Source organism: Peromyscus californicus, unplaced genomic scaffold (genome assembly GCF_007827085.1).
Source record: "Peromyscus californicus insignis strain IS unplaced genomic scaffold, ASM782708v3 Scaffold_12__1_contigs__length_115047231, whole genome shotgun sequence".
In the NCBI taxonomy this organism is placed as follows: Eukaryota; Metazoa; Chordata; class Mammalia; order Rodentia; family Cricetidae; genus Peromyscus; species Peromyscus californicus.
Window position 1 is genome coordinate 56,274,901 of NW_026294413.1, and position 20,412 is coordinate 56,295,312.

Consider the following 20,412-nt stretch of genomic DNA (forward strand, 5'->3'; position numbering starts at 1 on the left):
GTTCCAAAAACAACTCAATATCACAGAAGCGTTAAAGGCATAAAAACACAAATGTCAGTTAACTAAATATCGGGTAAGCAAAATATTATCTATGCAGACAATGGAATAGTATTCAGCTATAAAAAAAGAATGAGGCATTGCTGCCTCGTGAACCTTGAAAACACTATGCTGTGTGAAAGATGCCTGAAATATTCAGAGACTTGATTTACATGAAATATCCATAAAGGCAGAAAGCAGATTAGTGGTTGCAGGTAACTGAGAAGAAAAGGGAATTAGGAAGAATAGGGTAATTTACAAAGTGACGAGAATGTTCTAGAACCAGTTGTGATAGTCATTGATAATCAGGTGACAATCACAACACTGTCAACGTGTTAAAGCCTCTGGCACGCATGCGTTAAAGTACGTAGGATGGGGATGTGCACAGTACATGTCCTTCACCTCAACTTAATTAAAGTCAAAAGGTGGAACAAAGTGGGCAATGGATGTTCGGTTGGCCCTGGAAATAGCAAGATGCCGGAATTCATAAGCTGTTTTGTAGACTGCTTGTCTATGAAGAAGTTGCACTATGCTCACATGGGCTGAGGCTTCCTGGTGACTCTGATGTCAGCAAGGTTAACTCGAAGCCAGCTAAAGCCGAGGACAAAGTGGCCCTCACTCATCAGAGGCCTGAAGAGTCAGACGAGGCTGGTGTGAGTTTGTCTCACGAATATATTTCTAAAGTTGGGGGATGGGAGTAAAAAGCCAGGGCATTCCAGTGGACACTCATCACATCTCTTAGAGCCTCTTCAAATTAAAAGTCATGCCTAGTGCAGTGGAGTGAAATACCCTAAGCTAAGCTGCCTGCCTCTTTCCCCCAGGCTTTGCTCCTAGGGGCAGTTTGAGATTCTGGTAATATTCACTTTTCTTTAGCTAAATATATATATATTTAACGATGTAATAATATTTGGAAGCCTGGGTGCAATAAATTTCCGTCGTGTGGGACCTTCCTGTGGACTCCCAAGAAGACTGACTGCATTTGTTTCTAGTTGACTCTCTTTGTCTTCTTATGAACCAGCAGAAGAATCTGAGTGGTGAAGTGGAGAGCAGCACCTTTCCAAAGGGAGCTTGATGATAGCATTAAATCTTACAACTACAACCGAAAAATAAAATGTGTTGGTCACAGCAAGATCACTGGATGCCGTGACGGCCGTTTGCACTGGCCTCACGAGTGCCCATCGTGCCTACTAATTCTTTCTCTCTTCTGTTTTCTTTCCCTTTCCCCCTCCCCTCTCCTCCTTTCTCTCTTGCTTGCTTTCTTCTCTTTCAGAGACTCCCCCCCCCGGCAGGTAAGCACCCTCCCCCTGAGCTACACTCCAGGCCCCTGTTAGTTCTTCAGAGGCTCTGTTCCCAAGCACCCTTTTGACACTTGGCTTCACCATAGACACTCTCCAGCAGGCAGGCAGGAACAGACACACAGCTCCTGGAGTCCGGTACAGAAAAAATGATTGCCCATTTCAAGGCCACAGCAAAACACAAACCCTGCAGCTTGGACACTTGGATACCCATGACCTAGGAGGCCTGTCACCAACCCTCCTAGTTCCAACATCTTCCTAGGAGTGAGGTCAAGTTGCCTCACCTTCTAGAACCTTCCCTCGCTTGAGGCATGTGGGAAGCCAACCCTGTTTTTCACCTTGTTGGGCCTTGAGCTTCCATGCCATGGTTTCATACATTTTCATTTTCTATGGGGAACAGAGCTCCACATACTCAAGTAGTCAGGCATGGATGGCAGAAGAATCATTTGTTGAGTTAAACGTGGTCCTTCAGATCATCAGGAAGGGAGTCTAGCAGCTGTCCTTACTCCCAACTCCAACCCAACACTTTGCCCTAGCTCTGTTTATTAGCCATCTCCACAGCACATCAATGGCAGGGGTGATGAAATCGGTGGCAGATTTCACTGTCAGGCAGCTGGGTCACTGTCCCCTGGGTCTTGTTGTCATGTTACGGTCTTAAAGTGACCATGGCTGCTTGGGCTGCTACCTTCCAGCAGGCTAAGAGACCACCGAATAGTTAACCGGTAAAAAAGGAAGACCCGGGCTGTTGCTTGCAGAAAACACACAGAGAAGCAGCTTTGAAAACTCCCAAGGAGGCTGAGTATCAAGAACATGGCCCCTGCTGCGGGCAGCTGTGAGTGCAAGGGGCAGCCTGAGGGCTGGAAAACAAATCTCCATCCCAGGCTGGTGCCTCTCCCGAGAGGCTCTGCCAGTCGAGGCAGAGAACCTAAACACTACAAAATGAAAAAGACCTTCATCATGGTAGAGGGAGGTTATCATCGCTGCTTCTTTTGTATGGCTAGCACTATCAGTGAGGAATGGATTTGAGGAGAAAGAGAGGGAGAGGGAGAGAGAGAGAGAGAGAGAGAGAGAGAGAGAGAGAGAGAGAGAGAGAGAGAGAGAGAAGGAGGGAGGGAGGGAGGGAGGGAGGGAGGGAGGGAGGGAGGGAGGGAGGGAGGAAGGGAGACAGGGTGACTTATTTAATAGGTGTGATCCTGGGGCCCCTTACCTGGAACCTTCTCATGTCCCTTGGGTTTCCTGCTGTTTTCAAACAATTCTGATTGCACTTCAGGAAAAATTTTAAAAAGAATCTGTGAAGAGAAAGCAATGTGTTACTTTTTTTTTTCAGTAAACATTTTTTAACCAGAGACTCTATCTGTGTTCTATTAGATTTGATTTGAGGAAAAAAAAAACTAGGCGATTGTGTTTCAGGTCTGGGGAATTTCAAGCAGTCGTGCCTGGGAGAGGAACACTGCTGACCCTCTGCAATTTGCAAATTTGGATGTTTTCAATGGCAAGCTCAGAGCCCCCTCTCTCCATCACGGTGGGGGACTGTTAAGCGGTTCCCAATCTGGGCTCTGGCCTGCAAACCCACCCACCTGAAATCTGTACAGCCTTCAGTCTGCAAAAGAGGGCTCGGAATGCAGCAGTGACCTCTGCTGTACAGAAAGTATTGCTCCCAGGTGAAAAATGACAGGACACGGCCCAGAACTCGGGACTCCGCAGGTCTGGGCCTTCCACTGGCCTTCCACCCAATACCATCATGCTCACATCCGAAGGTGGTCTCAGAGTTTCCCACAACAACATGTGCAGAAATCATAAAATAGCATATAATTATCTAAAGCTCAAGTCCACCGGGCAAGGATACCCCAGGCATTTATGATTAATAGCAAATAGGAACGACCTCTCAGTCCCTCTGGGGACAGTCCAGAGAAACACACATCACGATCCATGGTTATTGTTTGTAAGACATGATTTTTCTTTTTCGAAGCCCATATTCCCTTCAGTGGTCTGTGTCCTTTCAAAACTGGGCATCTCCATTCTGACAGTTGCACCAGCCAAGAAAAAAATGACAAAAAGAACCTTTGCAACAATTTGCCTCATTCTTATTTTAAAATTTTGTTTCAAAATACAATAAGCTTTTCATTTATTTCACATGCAGAGTCCTTTTCCTTAAAAAAAGAAAGGAAGAAAGAAAGAAAGAAAGAAAAAGAAAAAAATCCAGCTTTTGCAGTGTTGAAGTCCCAGGTGAGCTAGGCCTATTTCCCTTTCTGTTACTATGACAACGAAATTTTACCGCAGTCCCAAGGTCCCTTCAGAACTCTCGCATCTACGCCTTGAATTAGAACTTTAAAGGAAAAGATATACATTTTCCCCAGGATTTACCAACAAAAAATAAGTAGAAATCAACCAGTCTTAGGAAAATTCTATTTTAAAAGCACCGGTTGGTGAGATGATCTCGACATGACCTTCTGCATGTTTTTGTTTTTGTTTTCTTACGACAAGCACACAAAAGAATTGGAAAGCACTCCAATTAACTCTATGTTTCACGAAAAAAAAATAAACCAACAAGAAGATGCCAGTAAGCAGTAACAAATGGAGGGGAAGAATTGGTCCGTCTTGTTCCTGAGACTCTGAAATCTTTGTTTGCTGAAAAACATTTGGCTACACACTCTCCAATCCTATCTGTGAATAAGGTTGGGTGCAAATTTGGAAATAACGGTTAAATATTTTTGCATTATTTAACATCTGGTTTGGGTTTGTCTCTGGGGCCATCTTGTATGGGGGGGGGTATGTGGGAGGTCAGGCATGACTTTCTGTGCCATGGAGGTGTGGGAGTCTTGATCAAAATTCTCCAAAAGGACCAAGGGCAAAGTAATCAGTGTGCAAGCACTGTGCACAGTGTGACACACTTACAATCTGCCACAGTTTTCGAAAGTGCAGGGAGTGCCTGCCTGTGCTAACTTGGGTGGGCTAAGAAGGAGAAAGGCTTTTGTTGAAGTCAGGGCTGGACAGAAGTGAGCATCTTCCTTCTGGATGGAGATATGTGTCTACATTTGCACCCTCATCAGCTCTGACCACTTGCAAACCCTTAAACTGCTCTAAGGCTCCACGGCAAACCTGGCTTGCTTGCCGCCGCCGGAGCCTCTTTCCAAACGAGAGCCCCCACCCCACACCACATTTGCTCCCCAGCACACACCTGCCCGAGTCATTTATCTCTTTTCCCCTCACGCCAAAGCCAGCTTGAGTGCATCTTCTCATTTGCTCCTTGATTTTTTCTGAAGTTTTGCTTTTCAACAACTGGCCTCCAGATAATGCATTCTGTGTGCCCTGCGTGCACTTCCCCTCTCCTCCCCCACTCCTGTTCCCAAAAAAAAAAGGATCTGGTGAAAGCATTAATGTTCACCGAGCCATTACTTCGAGCACGGTGTGGTAGGTGGGAAAGTGCGAAAGAGATAAATGTTTACATAAAATCCAATTGATTTAGGGAAATATGCAGCCTGGTGAAAGGCTTTATTCATTTTAAATTAGGACCCTAAACAGTTCTTTGGATGGAAAACCCCCAATTTTGAATCTCTTGCTTGTCCTGGGGCTGAGTTTGCAGCCTATGCAGCAGACCCCTGCATACCAAGGATTTAGCATTTGGCTCACAAAGGGGAAAGAAGCAGTGGAGAAAGGGGAGTAGGGGGAAAGAGGGGAAGATGGAGGGATGCTGCATTATTAAATATATAACTGCTAGAATGGATGATAACATTAGTAATAAGTACTGCTGCGGATGTTTTTAACGTGTGAATTTAAAAATTAATTAAAAGAAATTCTAGAGTTTACAGACGTTGTCAGATCTCGCTCAATATTTTACTGATGTCTACACACACACACACACACACACACACACACACACACACACACACACACACCTTTTCCAACTGCTTGGTACAAAACTCTTTACTATCCATATTGTATATTAGCCACAGAGAAACTTGCAAGGAACAAATTCTCTCAGAATCCCTTGGGTCTCGATTCCTCCAAAACCAGAGGTGCCTGGAGAATGTCAGCCCTCTCTGTTCAGAAACAGAAAACCCCAAAGAATTCCAAGATTCAGATCAAATGTGCCGATTCTCCTTAGAATGGGAGTGATTTCCACTTCCCCCAAACAAGAGTGCCGATGTGAATATTACAACCACTTAGCACACTGCAGTTTGCCAGTCTGACTGCATTCCTAATGAGTGAGACCAAACAACAGTAGGGTAACCTTGCTTTGGGATAAGGAGGTATGGGGATGTTGAGTCAACAACTGGACTGCAGACCCTGGCATTCCAGCCGGATTCCTGGGTCACTGAGGCAGTATCATGTCCCAGAAGGCTTTGCTTCACTCTAACAAATACCCACTGAAAGTGAACTAGCCTTGACCATGTGACCAAACTATCCCCCTTCTCAAGGCCTTAGTCTCCCTGACTATTAAAGGAAACATTTAACTTTATTATTCTGGAGTTCATTGCAACATCAATGTTCTATGATTGGGAAAAATAAATAGAAGACAGAAGTTAAGAGTCTTGCAGAAAGATCTACTTTGGGGCAAAGAACCTACTGATGACCAAAGGAAAAAAAAAGGAAAGAAGGAAAATAGTCAATAAAGTCCACATATAGGGCAAGGTGCACCCCTCTGACCCGTAAGATCTTTTTCTGCCTTCCTGAGGAAAGGGAACGTGACTGAAGAAGACCAGAGCTCAGAGCCCTCTCTAAACCTGCCCCCTTCTGTATGATGAATGGCTAAAGGACTGGGGTACACCAAAGCAGAAGAGGAGATTAATTGTCGTGTCTCTAGGCTGGTTCTCCCCTTATCCTACAGAATACATTCTAAAACTCTGAAGGGATGCCTAAAACCACTAGTAATACCAAACCCTGGCATTCTCTGGATTCTCATATACATGTGACAGTTTAATTTATAAATTTGGCACAGTAGGAAATTAGCAATTCCTAATTCATAAAATTCAACAACTATAACAATGTGCTGTAATAAAATTTTAAATCCATGAGTTGTTCGTGTCTGGAATTTTCCATTTCATAATTTTGGGGCATAGTTGACTGAAACCTGGAAAAGTGAGGCCATGGAGAAATAGACACTATATTGTGTGCTTGGTACACAAAGCATCATCTAAGTCTTGGAACAGTCCTTCCAGTGAAGAGCCATCTCATGAGTTGGGGGAATAGGCCTCTTGAGAAAAGTGTCAGGGACCAGACAGGGGACACAAAATTGGAACCTGGATCTTTGTGGCAGCTAGCGCCATCTGGTGCTCTCTGTTCCCCACACTATGGTGATGACTATACCATCACCTGAGTATACTTTAAAAACACGGAAGTATACGTTTCCAAGGGTCGGCAACATGATGTGTAAATCACATCTCAGTAAACCTGCAAAGCGTACCTTCCTATAAGGCAGTCTAAATGAGAAAAGAACACCAAAGAAGAAGAAGAAGAAATGAATGGAGGAATGAGGAGGGAGGGATCTGGCTTCTTGAAGAGCAAATACACCCAAGAAGAAAACATTAGGTCAAAGACAGTTACCAAGGAAAACACACTTGACATTGAAAACCTCTTCTTGACTCATATGACCAAAGTGTTTCATGTGTGTTCTGGATGTCATGAAAGGTCACACACACACAGTGGTAAAGGTCTTGACTTTTCAAAGCACACAACCAAACCATTCAGATGTGCTTGCCCCAGCATTTCAAATGACTCTCGAAGCATCTAGATGTGGGTCTGAATCAGATCAAAGCACATTACACGGTATCCAAGAACTCCATCTTTCCCCTTCCAGTCTCTGGGATACTGGGATAGTGTGCATTGTTCAAGAACACAATGGAACTCTCCAATGGCCCAGACTTGTCCTGACCATCTTGAATAGAAACTGAAGTCAGAAACTAACCATACAATAGAGGTCAAAGCTAGTGTCCAAAGGTAGAGGCAGATGCACCACAAAAATCACAGGAAGGACAACTATTGGACATTCTTTTCAGACTCTAGAATTTTGACCACATATTTGAAAGATCACAGCCAGTGTCCTGCCTCTCAGACTTTCTGGAAGAGACTGCTCAGTGTATCTCCAATTTTAAATCTAAGACCTAATCCTTTTTTTCTTAATTTTTAATACAAAATGTTGTCAGTCAATCACCATAGAAAGATTCAAGGAAACTATACAGAGATGCACATTGAAGAGATGTACCCTAGTAACAGCTACCGTTACAAGGAATTATACTCTATGTAAAATGAATCCCGCTGAAGCTTCATTTCTGACCCCTTCAAATGAGAAAAATTTAATTTCTAGATTAGAAAGAGCTTCTGTCATAACATAACCATGTCTTGTACACCACAGACAAGATGATACCACACATTCTGTAAGGGCCAAGAACAATGGTGCTGTGTCTGCCATAATGGCCACATAAGCAGGCAGACTCTCTAAGCTGAGCCAGACATTTGGTTACTGTATCCTCGCAGGTCATGTAGGTACATAAATATAGGTGTCCAATGATCTTTTAGGAAGATACCTTTTATCTGGATTAGATATCAAAACTTTTTTAAAATCCCAATAAATTAAAATGCAGTTGGCTTTCATTGCTCATACGCAATTCAAAAAAGACAATAGCCCTTTTCCCTTAAAGCACTCTTAAAGCATTCCAGCTACTAAATGTATGGATGTCTTCTTTGGAAAAGGAATGGGCAAATGTGCTCTTCTCCTAGGATCTTTCCAGATGGTCTCATCCTTCAGGGATCTGGCAATCCAATCTCTAGTACCAAGGTAAGAAGTTGTGCTGGATGGACACACAGACAGGTCCACTGATTCATCTTGAGAACACTCTCAAGATAGCTGACCCTGCTTTTAGTGATGAGAAAGCCTTCGTGGGCTTGGCTCCCGCTTGTGACTAGTGACAAACATCAGGATTTTCTCTTTAATCTAGATCTTTGTTGTCTTTTCTGGGCCTTCCAGCAATAAAAAGAATAGTTTCTTCCAGGAAAAAAGCCTCCAGAAGGCTCCAAATTCAAGCATAAGACTCAGTCTTGGCCTGAAGATGAAGTAACTTGACAAACCTGATCCCTAAGGAGTCCACCCAGTGCCCTGAAGATGTAAGGACCCAGTGACAATTCTGACAAATGTCAGGAGAGACTGATAGGCCAAACTCCCAATGGTCTCTTGTTACCTCCCCAAACAAATTGTGGGTGGAGCATGGGAGAGGTTGGTATTTGAAGTTGAAGTGACTAGTATGAAGGCCCATCTCAATACCCATGGGTGGGGAGTGGTTAGTGCGGGGTGGTTAGACCCATTTTTTGTAAGCTAATGTTCTATCTTCTCCATTTACTTAAGAAAAAACATTTAACTGTAAATATAATACGTGAACAGAGAGAAATATCTCTGCTCTACTCAGACACTCCTAAGAATGAAACATATTATTGTTAACACTGACTTACCTGGATTATTTCAGTGAAAGGCTACTAGGATTTGAATTTTTAAGCTTACAGGGAACAACATTTTTGATACCAGGTTTCACTATGTAGCTGGCCTGAAACTCACTTCCTAAATCAGGCTGGCCTCGAACTCATGGAGATCCACCTGCCTCTGCTTCTCAAGTGCTGATTAAAGGTATACACCATCACACCAAGCCTACAGAAACATATATATGAGTTTCTCTGTGTAACAGCCCTAGGTGTCCTGGAACTCACTCTGTAGACCAGGCTGGCCTCAAACTCACAGAGATCCACCTACCTCTGCCTTCCAAATGCTGGGATTAACAGGGAAATATTTTTAAGCAACAATTTTTCTTGATGGGAACCAGAAATATTTTTAAGCAACAACTTTTCTTGATTCCAACTACACCCAACCTCCCTAAGCCCTCTTGACTCAAAGTCTGTGGTGACAGTAATAATAAGGTCCTATATTCTTTAGCTCCTGTTACATTACTTGCCATGCATGGTTTCATTAAACCCTCCCAACTTAGAGTAGGCATATTAATGTCCCAGTTCTATGGAGAAGCTGAAACGTTCTCAAAAATTATCAGATTAATTATCCAAGGTAGAAAAGTCCACAGAAGAGTGGGGTAGGAGGCCAAGCTCCAGTTTGTCTGACACTTAGCAAACTGTCACTCCACAGGGAGTTTGTCTAAGCTCCCAACACATTGACAAGCAGCTCTTTGCTTTTGGGACACACACCCCCCTTGGTCTCCATTGGCACCGTCATGTCCCTTTCTTCTGGAAATGAGTGTGGAGTCAGTCTTCTCTTCGCAAAACCAAACAAGCACATAAACAATAACAACAACAACAAATGCTAATTGTTTCTATCGGGGTCTGGAAAGCTCTGAAGACCCAGTGGTGACATTGGTGTGTGTAGAAGAAAGTAGGAACTCCATCAAACATTTAGAAGACATCTCGAGAATTCAAATGGCTTAAGTAAGAACCACCCCAAGAGTGGCAGGGCCCTAGAGAGAAATCAGAAAGCTACTGGACTGGATGAGGAAGATTCAGACCATTTTGTTCACTGAATTCTATGAAGGGAGAAGGCAGAGGACAGCGGCACATGAGAAGCTGAATGCAATCTTAGGAAAACATTTTCTGAGAATTAAGTCTCTCAAGCTAAACTTGAAAGAGTTTTAAGTAATTAAGAAAGAGGAGGATTTCCTAGGGTAGAGATTTTTAAATAGACCCAACAGCTAATTCCTTTGACAGCTGATACTCCAATGTCGCGTGTGGCAGCTAAATGAAAGCCCCTACTGAACCACAGTCACGTGACTTCACAGCCACTGTGAAGAACATTGTGATTATTGTTGCTTAATATTTATTATGAAATTAGGGACTGCCCAAAGCCGGTTTTAGTTTATCTATGCAAGAAAAGTGCCTGGCATGTAGTAAGTTAGAGTCCTTTGCTAGGCACATTTCTACCCCCCCCCCCTCTGTAGTACACCTCCACACCCACTATATTTTGGGATGGGCTCAGAGGTCAAAGACAATGTTTTCTTTAATCACTTCCCACCTTGTATTTTGAGACAGGGCCTCTTCGCGGTATGGTAGTCTCCACTTAGGTGTGGCTGACTTGTCTCGAAGCCCTAGGGATTCTCCTGTCACCACCTCCCCAACACTACATCCCATGCACGTGCCAGCACACATTAGGACAACACTCATGTGTCGGTGCACACTAGGATCACACCCACGCGCCAGCACACCTAGTTCTTTACGGGAGTTCTGAGGCTCCATTTTAAGTCCTCAGCATTGCCAACAAGCACTTTACCAGCTAAGCCATCTCCCTGCCCCTCTTCCACTATATTTTTAAAACAAAACTACTCCCCAGGGAGTTGTCACAAGCCTAGATTGGATTCTCCCAGGACAGGGTATCCTTCCAATACTACTACGTACTCTCCACTCAAATTTCCCTTAATTGTTGGCGGACATATTAAGGGGGGGGGGGGGACCTAATTAGTCCAGCCCAACAAGATTACAGGAGAAAAACGGCAGAAGCTGGCTGCTCAAAGTCCTCAACACTGCAGCGAACTGGTCAGTAAAGTATTTCAGGGTACATAGCCAACATGCTGGCTCCTAGCTGGCAACAGGCCCTTGGATTCATTTTCATTCCTTTCCTGCTCCAGTGACAAGCTCCTGGAAGAGGCATTTCAGATTGGCAGTAGATCTCTGCTCCTCAACATGGTGCCTTCTGGGTAGGCTCTGTTGTATTCATACAGGCACGGGGAGGCAGGACTTCCCCACTGTGTAAATCTGACTCTGTATCAATAGACTTTATCTCAAAGCCATTTCCCAATTCCTTCTGAAGGGTCTCCCACAGCCCCAGCGGCGAGCAATGGACTGCAAAACGTCACTGAGCCGGAGAGGCAGGGCAAACACCTCTATTCATTCTCCCCTTACTCCCAACCAGTAACACACTTTGGTTGCTCAAGAGCAGACTTCTACACAGAATTCATTTTTTATGCTATATTCAGCCTCATTCCCCCCCCCCCACATTCCATTATTCGGCACCACGGGAGAAAACATCTCCAAGGAAAAGTCTCTGGATTGCACTCAGATCAAAATCCAACGCCATTAATGAAAATGATTACAGAACTCTTTGGGCTTGAATTGGAAAGGAAGCCAAGACTAAAAGTGAGTTTGTCATTTTAATTGTCTCCAAAGATGTCTTGGGGGGGGGGGGGGGACTCTTGGCAACATAATTAGATCTTTTATCTTTTTTTTTTTCCAGTGCTGGGAATCGAACTCTGGACCTTGTGACTGCTACCCAAGCATTCTACCACTGAGCTACATGCCAGTTCCTTTCATTTTCAAACCAGGTCTTCTTTTTTTGCCCTGTCCCTTTCTCTCCCTTCTCATCCCCCAAAGAAGAAAGAACCCAATAAAACCAAATCACCTATACACATTTGCTTCACCAAAAAGGGGGTGCGGGGGGGGGGGGGAAACAAAAGAAAAGAAAAATCTCTCTCTGAGACTTCAGAGTGAGGATACAAATCTGTTTTCCTTCCTAATACAATGACTTCTTGGATGAAGGAGAGAAATGAAGTTATTAGCCAGTCATCGGCTTAATGGGTCCTCAGCCCCAGTCCCTGTCAATCCTGGCCTCCCCTCCCCTCCCCCTCTGGTTCTCTGCCCTCCCAGCGAAACTCATCTATGCTAGGCTGAGCAGTGAACACCAATTACACCAAGAGCCCTTTGCTGCTGCCTGGTCCGCTGGTTTTTACTGTTTTGCCAGATGGTTGAGGCCAATGTGTAAAACTCTCTACCCTACCATTAATTCATAACTCAGTAATAACTTTCCCACGACTCTGGGAAATGGAAATGAAGTGCAAATGTGAATATTTGGAAAGGGAATCAAGGTTGGACAACTATTTTACACCTGCCAGAGTTGATACCACTAGACCAAAAGATAGCCCTATTGCAGCAGACTGGAGTGTGACTCTCCGAAACCAAAGACAGACAAGTAAACATGCACCACTGAAGAAAACTGAGGAGGAAAGCTGAGTGGGTGCATGCCTCTTGGAATCGCTTTCCTCTCCGGCCTTCAGTTTCTCCCGATTGCACCTATGCGTTCACTCACTAGTGACCTTGAACATCTCTGTAACATTAGACTCTTATGACAGATTCATAGATTAGCGGATACGAGTGCATTCTCTTGCTAAGACAGGACACCATCCAATGTTTGTTAGCATCATTAAACTAAAACTGACTTTTCACCTGCTCCCATACCATATGCAGCTGCAAATTTTTAAATTAAACTATGAAGCCATGCATAAATTTACATATATTACAGACTAGCCTCTCCATTTAACATGCAAATGTACTCCAATGTTTCAGAACACCTTCTGTCGCTAATTAATTTGCTGAATTATAATTAGACTAATCCTGCATAATTAATAAGCACAGATTTTTTTTTAATTTGTAAGCAGCTTGAGGAGATCATTCACTTCCTTCTATAAACTGCTAAGTAAGTGTTAAAAAAAATCTGGAAAGACCATGTGTGAAAAGGTATGTTTGATGTTGCATACAAACTCAAACTAGCATGGAAGATACAGAAGTCAGTATTGATAATGGTACATATTTGAAGCTAGCACTCAAACAATCAAAAAAAAATTACACCCAGAGGATGAGGACTAAGTCTCCCTTTGTCTCCTTGTATATAGTGTTTTATTCTTTGCCGTCTATCCGTCGGATCTTCCAAGATCACAGAGGCGGGGAAGGATTAAAGTAACCGTATGTTGTATTAGATGAGATAATGATATTAACACTCTACTGTATATCAAAACACTCTGTGCATGCTGGGGGCTTAGAAGCCTCTTTGATGGTATTTGGAATCATTTTCATTTTGGCTGCCAAAACACCCGAGATCCGTCTAGTGGAAACAATTAAGTTCCATTAGTACTGTATCCATTTGGTGATGGCTACAGTGTAGGGGCCTCTTCAAGGTGGCCGAGTCGAGCCTGGAATCTTGAACACTTGAACATGTGAACCTGCTCAGTTTTATGACAAAGCAGGAAACTTAATCTTGTCGTTGTGGATGTCCCCATCCCCGCGCCCCACCCCCCACCCCCCCACCCCCCACCCCGCCCCCGTTAGAAGTCAGGTTCAGGAAAGCTCCAGGACTAGAGAGAGAACACGTGAAAACACTTGATGCAAGACAGGAACATAGAAGGCCAAGGCGGGCAACTCAAAAGAAGACTAGAGACGGCATGGGGAATGCATGGCTGCTGAGTAGAGATGAAGAAAACTTCAGAGACTAGAACTTCAGCTTTTCCACGCAGTGAAACAGTAACACCAGTAACCGAAGGGCTGCCTAGCCTAAAGCACTGAGCAGGGTTAGCAACGTACACCTGGCTCTCCTGAACTCCGGATCTCCCTGGCTCTGCCTCCCGAGTGCTGGGATTAGAGGCTGGCACTAGCCCTGGTTTATTCAGTGCTGGGGACAGTCCATGCTAGGATCCAGACTAGAGCTTCATGCTAAGTGAATACTCTGCCAACTGAGCCATATATCCAGCCTGAATACATGTATATAATTAATATGTGTGATTTTATATTATATATTATATTATATGATGATAAATAATACCATATGCATATGAATAATATGTTATAACAGAATATATCTTACTATATATATATAAATAATATATAATATAATGATATATTATATATTATTTTATATCATTATACTTATAACATATGTATAATGTATAATAACATATTATAAAACATAAATATAAAATAACATAAATAATATATAATAACATAAATATAAAAGCTTCAACAGAATTATCTTCTTAAGGACAGGCAACAATCTTCTCAGAGTCATTACTACACTACATACACCCTCCTACTGCCAAGAAGCCAACAATAATTCTTCTCTTTTTGGACAAAAGTAAGAGATGAATTATCTTGTTGAGTTGAGAAGAAAGAAGAGAAAATGAATAGCTGATCCTCCGCTTGGCCAAAGCAGAGTGAATGCCAGGCCCGTTCTCACGGGCCAACTCCATCTTCATGAAGGCCATTTACTCCAGAGGCCTCCTGTCCTTATCTGGAAGGAGAGGTCCTCTCTCATCAAGTCAGCTACCTCACGGGGCTCTTGCAACAACTAACAAGTACAAAACAAGTTGAGAAGCCTTGGGAAAGGCCGTAACCATTTTTGCGAGCTAAGGGCCTTATTGCTGGGTGACTGGGAAATGCACAGTGCTTGGAGAAGTTCTGTAAGTCAGGGCTTGGCCTTGTGGATAGTCCTCTCAAGAGATGAAATGATTCAGAAAAATGTTCCTAAAGCCTAAATGTGTGGGAGGAGAGTGAGTGTGCCTTTAGTGGTTCCCTAGAAAAAAACATTGGTGTAACAATGCGAACAGGAGACAAAAAATTATTCTTTTAAGGAAAAAATGAGATTCATGAAAATGCATCAGAGTGTCCAGGGCTTTCTGTGCAGTGTAATGTGTGGTATGTTCACCATTTTGAAACACGGGAGTCTAGTTTCTCTCCAGTTTAGACCGTGAGTGTGACTGTTTTTCTGAAGCAGAGAAACGTTTACTGGTTAAACTCACAGGGTGAAATGGAGGGCCTCCAGGCTTCCTCCCATGGAGTGCTGGCCTGAGTGTACTCCCTGGACTTGTTGGAGCTAAACTGAGAATTGAGAAGAGCCACGGGGCTCAACTCCCACCTAAGAATGGGCAAGGGGTTTTGTTTAGAGAATTTTTTAAAAATAATTTATTTAAGTTTATTTTATGTACATTGGTGTGAAGGTGTCAGATCCCCTGGAACTGGAGTTACAGACAGTTGTGAGCTGCCATGTGGGTGCTGGGAATTGAACCTGGGTCCCCTGGAAGAGCAGCCAGTGCTCTTAACCTCAAACCATCTCTCCAGTCCGAGAACTTTTTTTTCTATGTCCAGTCAACTTTAAATTATATACTTATAGGAAAACATTAAGAGGAAGCAGTTTTAGCTATGTGGAGTTAGTCTGTGAGTCATTCCTGGGAACTTGTTAGCGAGAATGAGAAACTGAAACTGTGAGGAAGTTAAATGCCCAGCTGTAAAATGGTTAGTGGAAGCCATCACTTTGGCTAGTGTGTTTCCCCCTAACTTAGTTCCGAAGAAACTTCGCTAATTTTAATTTTTGGCAGGAGGGATTTCCTTTCCTGAACATGGCTCCTCAATTTATTTATTCCTACAACTCACTTGTCTCCCACCCCCACTTTGCCCAGTTCCCAAACTCAGGATGACGTAGGAGGTTTTTAAAGTGTTCCCTAAAGTTGATGAGGAAAGGGGGGAGCTGAAGAGGGTGATGACTACAGCCGTTCTCAATTAGGAGGCTGATAGCACCTCCACTCCAGCCACAAAGGCCGACATCCGCAGTCAGTGTAACCTTCATGCCAGAAAGGGAAAAAGAGAGAATGTGTGCCCTGACAGGTAGCAGGTGGTACATACGGAATTATCATTGGCTATTAACACCAGCTTGGGTATCACATTAACCACCTTCAGACTGCATTTGCCAACCCACATAAAAATATAAGACCAGATATTTCAATATTCTGTGGTTCCCTTAGCAAAACAGATTTTCTATTACTTAGAGGTAACTGGCTTTCACTAAAAAAATTTCTTAACTTTTTTTTTAAGAGGAACTAAACCTAGATGATATAAAAGTATAACTGGGACAAAAATCAGGTCAAGAATTTGATACAAAAAGCATTCAGACACAGCTAATAATATTCTAATGTGCTGAGAGTTTAAGAGACAATGATCATATTTGTCTAATCTGACCCCAGACCCCTCAGCCTGCGTGAGATTAGAGGAATCATGCATTTATTTTCCAATTTGTTGTACAAACTTTGCCGCCTCTCAGAACCTCTATTCACTCGGTAGGAATTACCAGCTTTGGGAAGGTTTCCAAACCTTAGTACCAAAGCCAGAAACTTCTTTGACATGCCATGAGAATGTTTTCCCTGGCCCGCCCTTTGTTTTGTACATGCTCTTTAGTAAGCATAAGAAGTAACGGGTGTCACTGTGACGTTTCCGTACTTGTGCTGGTAGGCTTGGCCCTTAGCTGCCCCTCACACCGTCTGTCCCTGTTCTCTCTCCCCTTTCCTTTTCTCTTTTCCTCCCTAAACATCCTTTAGCTTCAGGTCACATGCTCTCCATCACCCTCCTGTTCTCTTCCTTCCTTTCATAGTCCACTTTCTACTGTGTGTGTGTGCGTGTGTGTGTGTGTGTGTGTGTGTGTGTGTGTGTGTGTGTGTGTATGTGTGTGTGTGTGTTAACAACAAGGTCTAGTGTAGCCCAAGCTGGTCTTGAACTCACTATGTAGTCAAGGATGAGGATGACCTTGAACTTATGATCTACCTGTCTATACCTCCCAAGTGCTGAGATCACAGCCGTGCACCACCACACTCAGACTTCCTGAATGCTATCTATGTAAGCACTCTACCACTAAGGTTCATCCCTAGCTATGTGTGCAGACAGTACGAATGTGTGTGTATATATGTATGTATATTTCATATTTTTCTATGATTTATAATATAGCCCATGGCATCAATGTTGGGCATCTTGCCGAAACCACCAATAATTCAGTTTTCATTTCTGGAAGATTCTGATATCTAGAATTGTTTCTTTCATTTTCTCTTCTAAAAACTGAAGCTGAGACAAAAAAGTCCCAGGAGGAAATCAAAGCCGACATGAACCTGAGCACCTGGCTCTCTGAGGCAGGCTCTGGACTGCCTTCCCAGTAGATTTCTAACCTTTCTTATCATATCAAATCACGCTGCCCTTCACGAATCTGCTGTTACTAGAGCAAAGTGAAACTGACCAATCTTATCCCGAATCTGGAGGCAGGCATAAAGTTCCTCACGTTGTTTGAGTCAGAGAGGTCCAAATGGAGCAAACTCACGAGACCCCCATAAACCAGCCCCAATTTGCTTACAAAAAAAACCAACAACAACAACAAAAAAAAAAAAATGAGTTCACATCAGTGTTTCAAAACTCCTTCTGATCCTAGCCTGAACTCCGGCCTTCTAAATGCCTTACAAGCTGAAGAGGGTTTTGTTTGTTTGTTTGTTTTCATATTTATAAGCCTGGTTTTATGTTTTACAATGTTTATAAATCCAGGCCACTTCTAATGATTCGAGTTCATTGTAGGATACTTATTCCTGCCTTCCATGAAATGTGCCTGCTGCCTTGCAACATGCTTCTGGACAGCCCACTCACATACTTGTGCATGCATTCACGATGACTCAGATGAAGAGGAAACCTTTGTTGAGAAAAAGTGTGGAAAATTAGATAGCGACTCACATCCTAAACTTCAGTTCTATTGCCCACCTTACTTTATCAGAATGAACATCACTATTGAGCCAACGCACACAACCCTTATACACACGTACATACATATAGACACATGAATTCATGTACACATACACACACACACACACACACACACTATGAAAGATGGTAGCACAAAAAATTAAAGTTTCAACTATTCCTCAAAACTCAGTTGCTCTTTTCATTATTCCTTGGTTGTCTCATATTCTCCTAGCTGCCACTGACAAAGCTCTTATGGGACCAGAGAGATGGCTTAGATGTTAAAAATATTTGCTGTTCTTGCAGGGGAGCTGAGTTCAATTCCAAGTACCAGCCTCAGGTAGCTTACAACACTCTCATCTGGCCTCTGTGGGTACTTGCACTCACTTGCGTGTTCGAGCATGCATGCACACACGCCCACATGCACATGCATGCACACAGTCTTGCACATGAGTCCTTTAAAAATATAAATATAAAAAAATTTAAAAAGTACCCATAAACCAAAGAAATTATCTCAAAGTTTTCTGGAGTAAGGCAGAGAATTAAATAAATGATTACATTTGTAATTAATATAGGAGGTGAGCTGAGGATGTAGCTCAGTGGTAGAGAACTTGCCAAGCATGCTTGACATCTTCAAGCAAACCCATCCCACCCCCATCACAAGCACACACAATATATGTGTAGGCTGGGCTGGATGACCCACTCGTCCTATAGGCAGTAGTAGTCTGCAGGAGCGCTGGGCTGGTTTTATCCACAGGAACCTTCTGGGCCCAGGGGAGTTCAGAGTCAGGTCTGTGCTTTCTCCCTATGTGGTAAATTAAAATCAAAAACGAACAAACAAGCCCTCCCCTTAGGGAGTCAGCAGCTGACCTGGAAGTGAAACATCCCAGCTCTGCACTCTGCTTTCTCAAGAAGCAGCAAGTTAGGCCTGGAAGCATGGGAAACAGAAGCCACCACTCCCTTGGGAAGATGGACAAGCCCCCGCCCAGCCACGCTGAGAGAAAAGCCACTCTCAACCAGCGTCCTCTGCTGACTCAGGACACCAGGGACCTGACACCAGGCTCTCCCTACACTCACTGTCAGAACTGCCACTCCTAGAAATGGCTCCGGCCCAACGCCAGGCCGAGGAAGTCATCTTGTCCCATGCATGAGTCAGAGTGTACTGGCTACTCCAAACCCACCGTTCCTTCTGGTAGAAGCAGCCTCGAAATCTGACGGACTTGAAGACTCCGGCTTTTGTTCCCCTTCTCCCTTTAGAATTAGCCCTAGCCCATCCTGCCACAGTGATCCTAAGAAAAGCCACACTAGGGTGGCAGGAGGGCTCAGTGGGTAAGGACGTTCGCTAAGCTCATGCTGATGAGAAACTGCACTCAAGTCCCCAACCCCCGTGTGACAAGTGGGTCCCAGCTACATGTGCTCGCCATCCCGGCCCTGGGGAGTCGAGACAGGCGGATCCTGGGAGCTTGTTGGCAGCCATCCTGACAGAAACTGTGAGCTTCTGCTTCTGCAAGAGACCCTGTCTCAAGGGAACGAGGCAGAGAGCAGGGGAGGCAAAGACCCAACATCCTCCTCTGGGTGGATCCACGTGTGCATGGGCTCACGTAATTACTCACCCATGGCATACATCATCCACAACGTATGAAGACAGTCACACTAAACACACAGCTTGATGGCTATCCCATGTCTCCAGCTCTTTAAAATTCTTTTAAAATGTCCAAAAACCAGCCGGGCGGTGGTGGCGCACGCCTTTAATCCCAGCACTCGGGAGGCAGAGGCAGGCGGATCTCTGTGAGTTCGAGGCCAGCCTGGGCTACCAAGTGAGTTCCAGGAAAGGCGCAAAGCTACACAGAGAAACCCTGTCTCGAAAAACCAAAAAAAAAAAAAAAAAAAAATGTCCAAAAACTCCCAGTAACATACCTACTTCAGTGTATATAGATACCAAACTGATTTCAAAAGGCTCTCCGTTTTTATTAGCTAGGTTCCTAGGGTGAAGTAAGGAGACAGGGACCATTTTAAAAATCAAGTCTGATAACCAAACTGAAAAGGCCAACCTGATGGCACTTGCCAGTAATCCTAGCACTCAGGAGGCTGAGGCAGGAGGATGGTAAGTTCAAAGCCAGGCTTCGATGTATAACAAGACCATGTCTCAACAATAATCATAATAATTCCAGCGAGTAACCCAGTGAGACCTGGGTCATTATCTCCCACAATGTATTCTTGCCATTATGTTTATAATTCTACTAGGAATATATTCTAACATTTTGCCTGGCCACGTCTGTGATAGACTAAGCGATTTCAGAAAACAAAGCTAAGCTAGACTTCTATAATTTGTATGTGTATGTATTAGTATGTATATGCATCTGTTATGGGCAGTGCATGCATGTGTGTGTGTGTGTGTGTGTGTGTGTGTGTGTGTGTAAGCCTTGTGTGTTCTCATCTTATGCTCTGAGACAAGGTCTCACTGAATCTGGAGCTGACTAGCCTGGCTGGCTGTAAGCACCAATAATCCTCCAGTCTCGGCCTCCCAGCTCTGGGATTACAGGTCTATGTTGCCCTGTTCAACTTTCTAAATGAATACTGGAGTCCAAACTCAGGTCCTCATGGTTGTGTGACAAGCACTTGAATGACTGGGCCATCTCCTCAGCCCTATAATATTTTAGTGCTGAGGTAGCTAATGGATTAATTTTGCTCTCAACTCCACTATCTTAGCCTGAGCCCAATATTTATGTTTTTCCTAAGAAGATGAGTCACTGAAAAGAGACGATACCACACATGTCACCTACATGGCATATCAAAT

At 43.7% G+C, this 20,412-nt stretch overlaps 1 protein-coding gene across 1 annotated transcript in view; it reads right to left on the bottom strand.

The window, feature by feature from the left end:
- Ebf2 (EBF transcription factor 2) overlaps nt 1-20,412 on the bottom strand; it is a 200,961-nt gene that overhangs the window by 55,394 nt on the left and 125,155 nt on the right. The window contains exon 7 of the mRNA XM_052732870.1: nt 2,539-2,620. Within this exon, the coding sequence (XP_052588830.1) occupies nt 2,539-2,620 (82 nt within the window). The remainder of the gene's footprint in view (nt 1-2,538; nt 2,621-20,412) is intronic.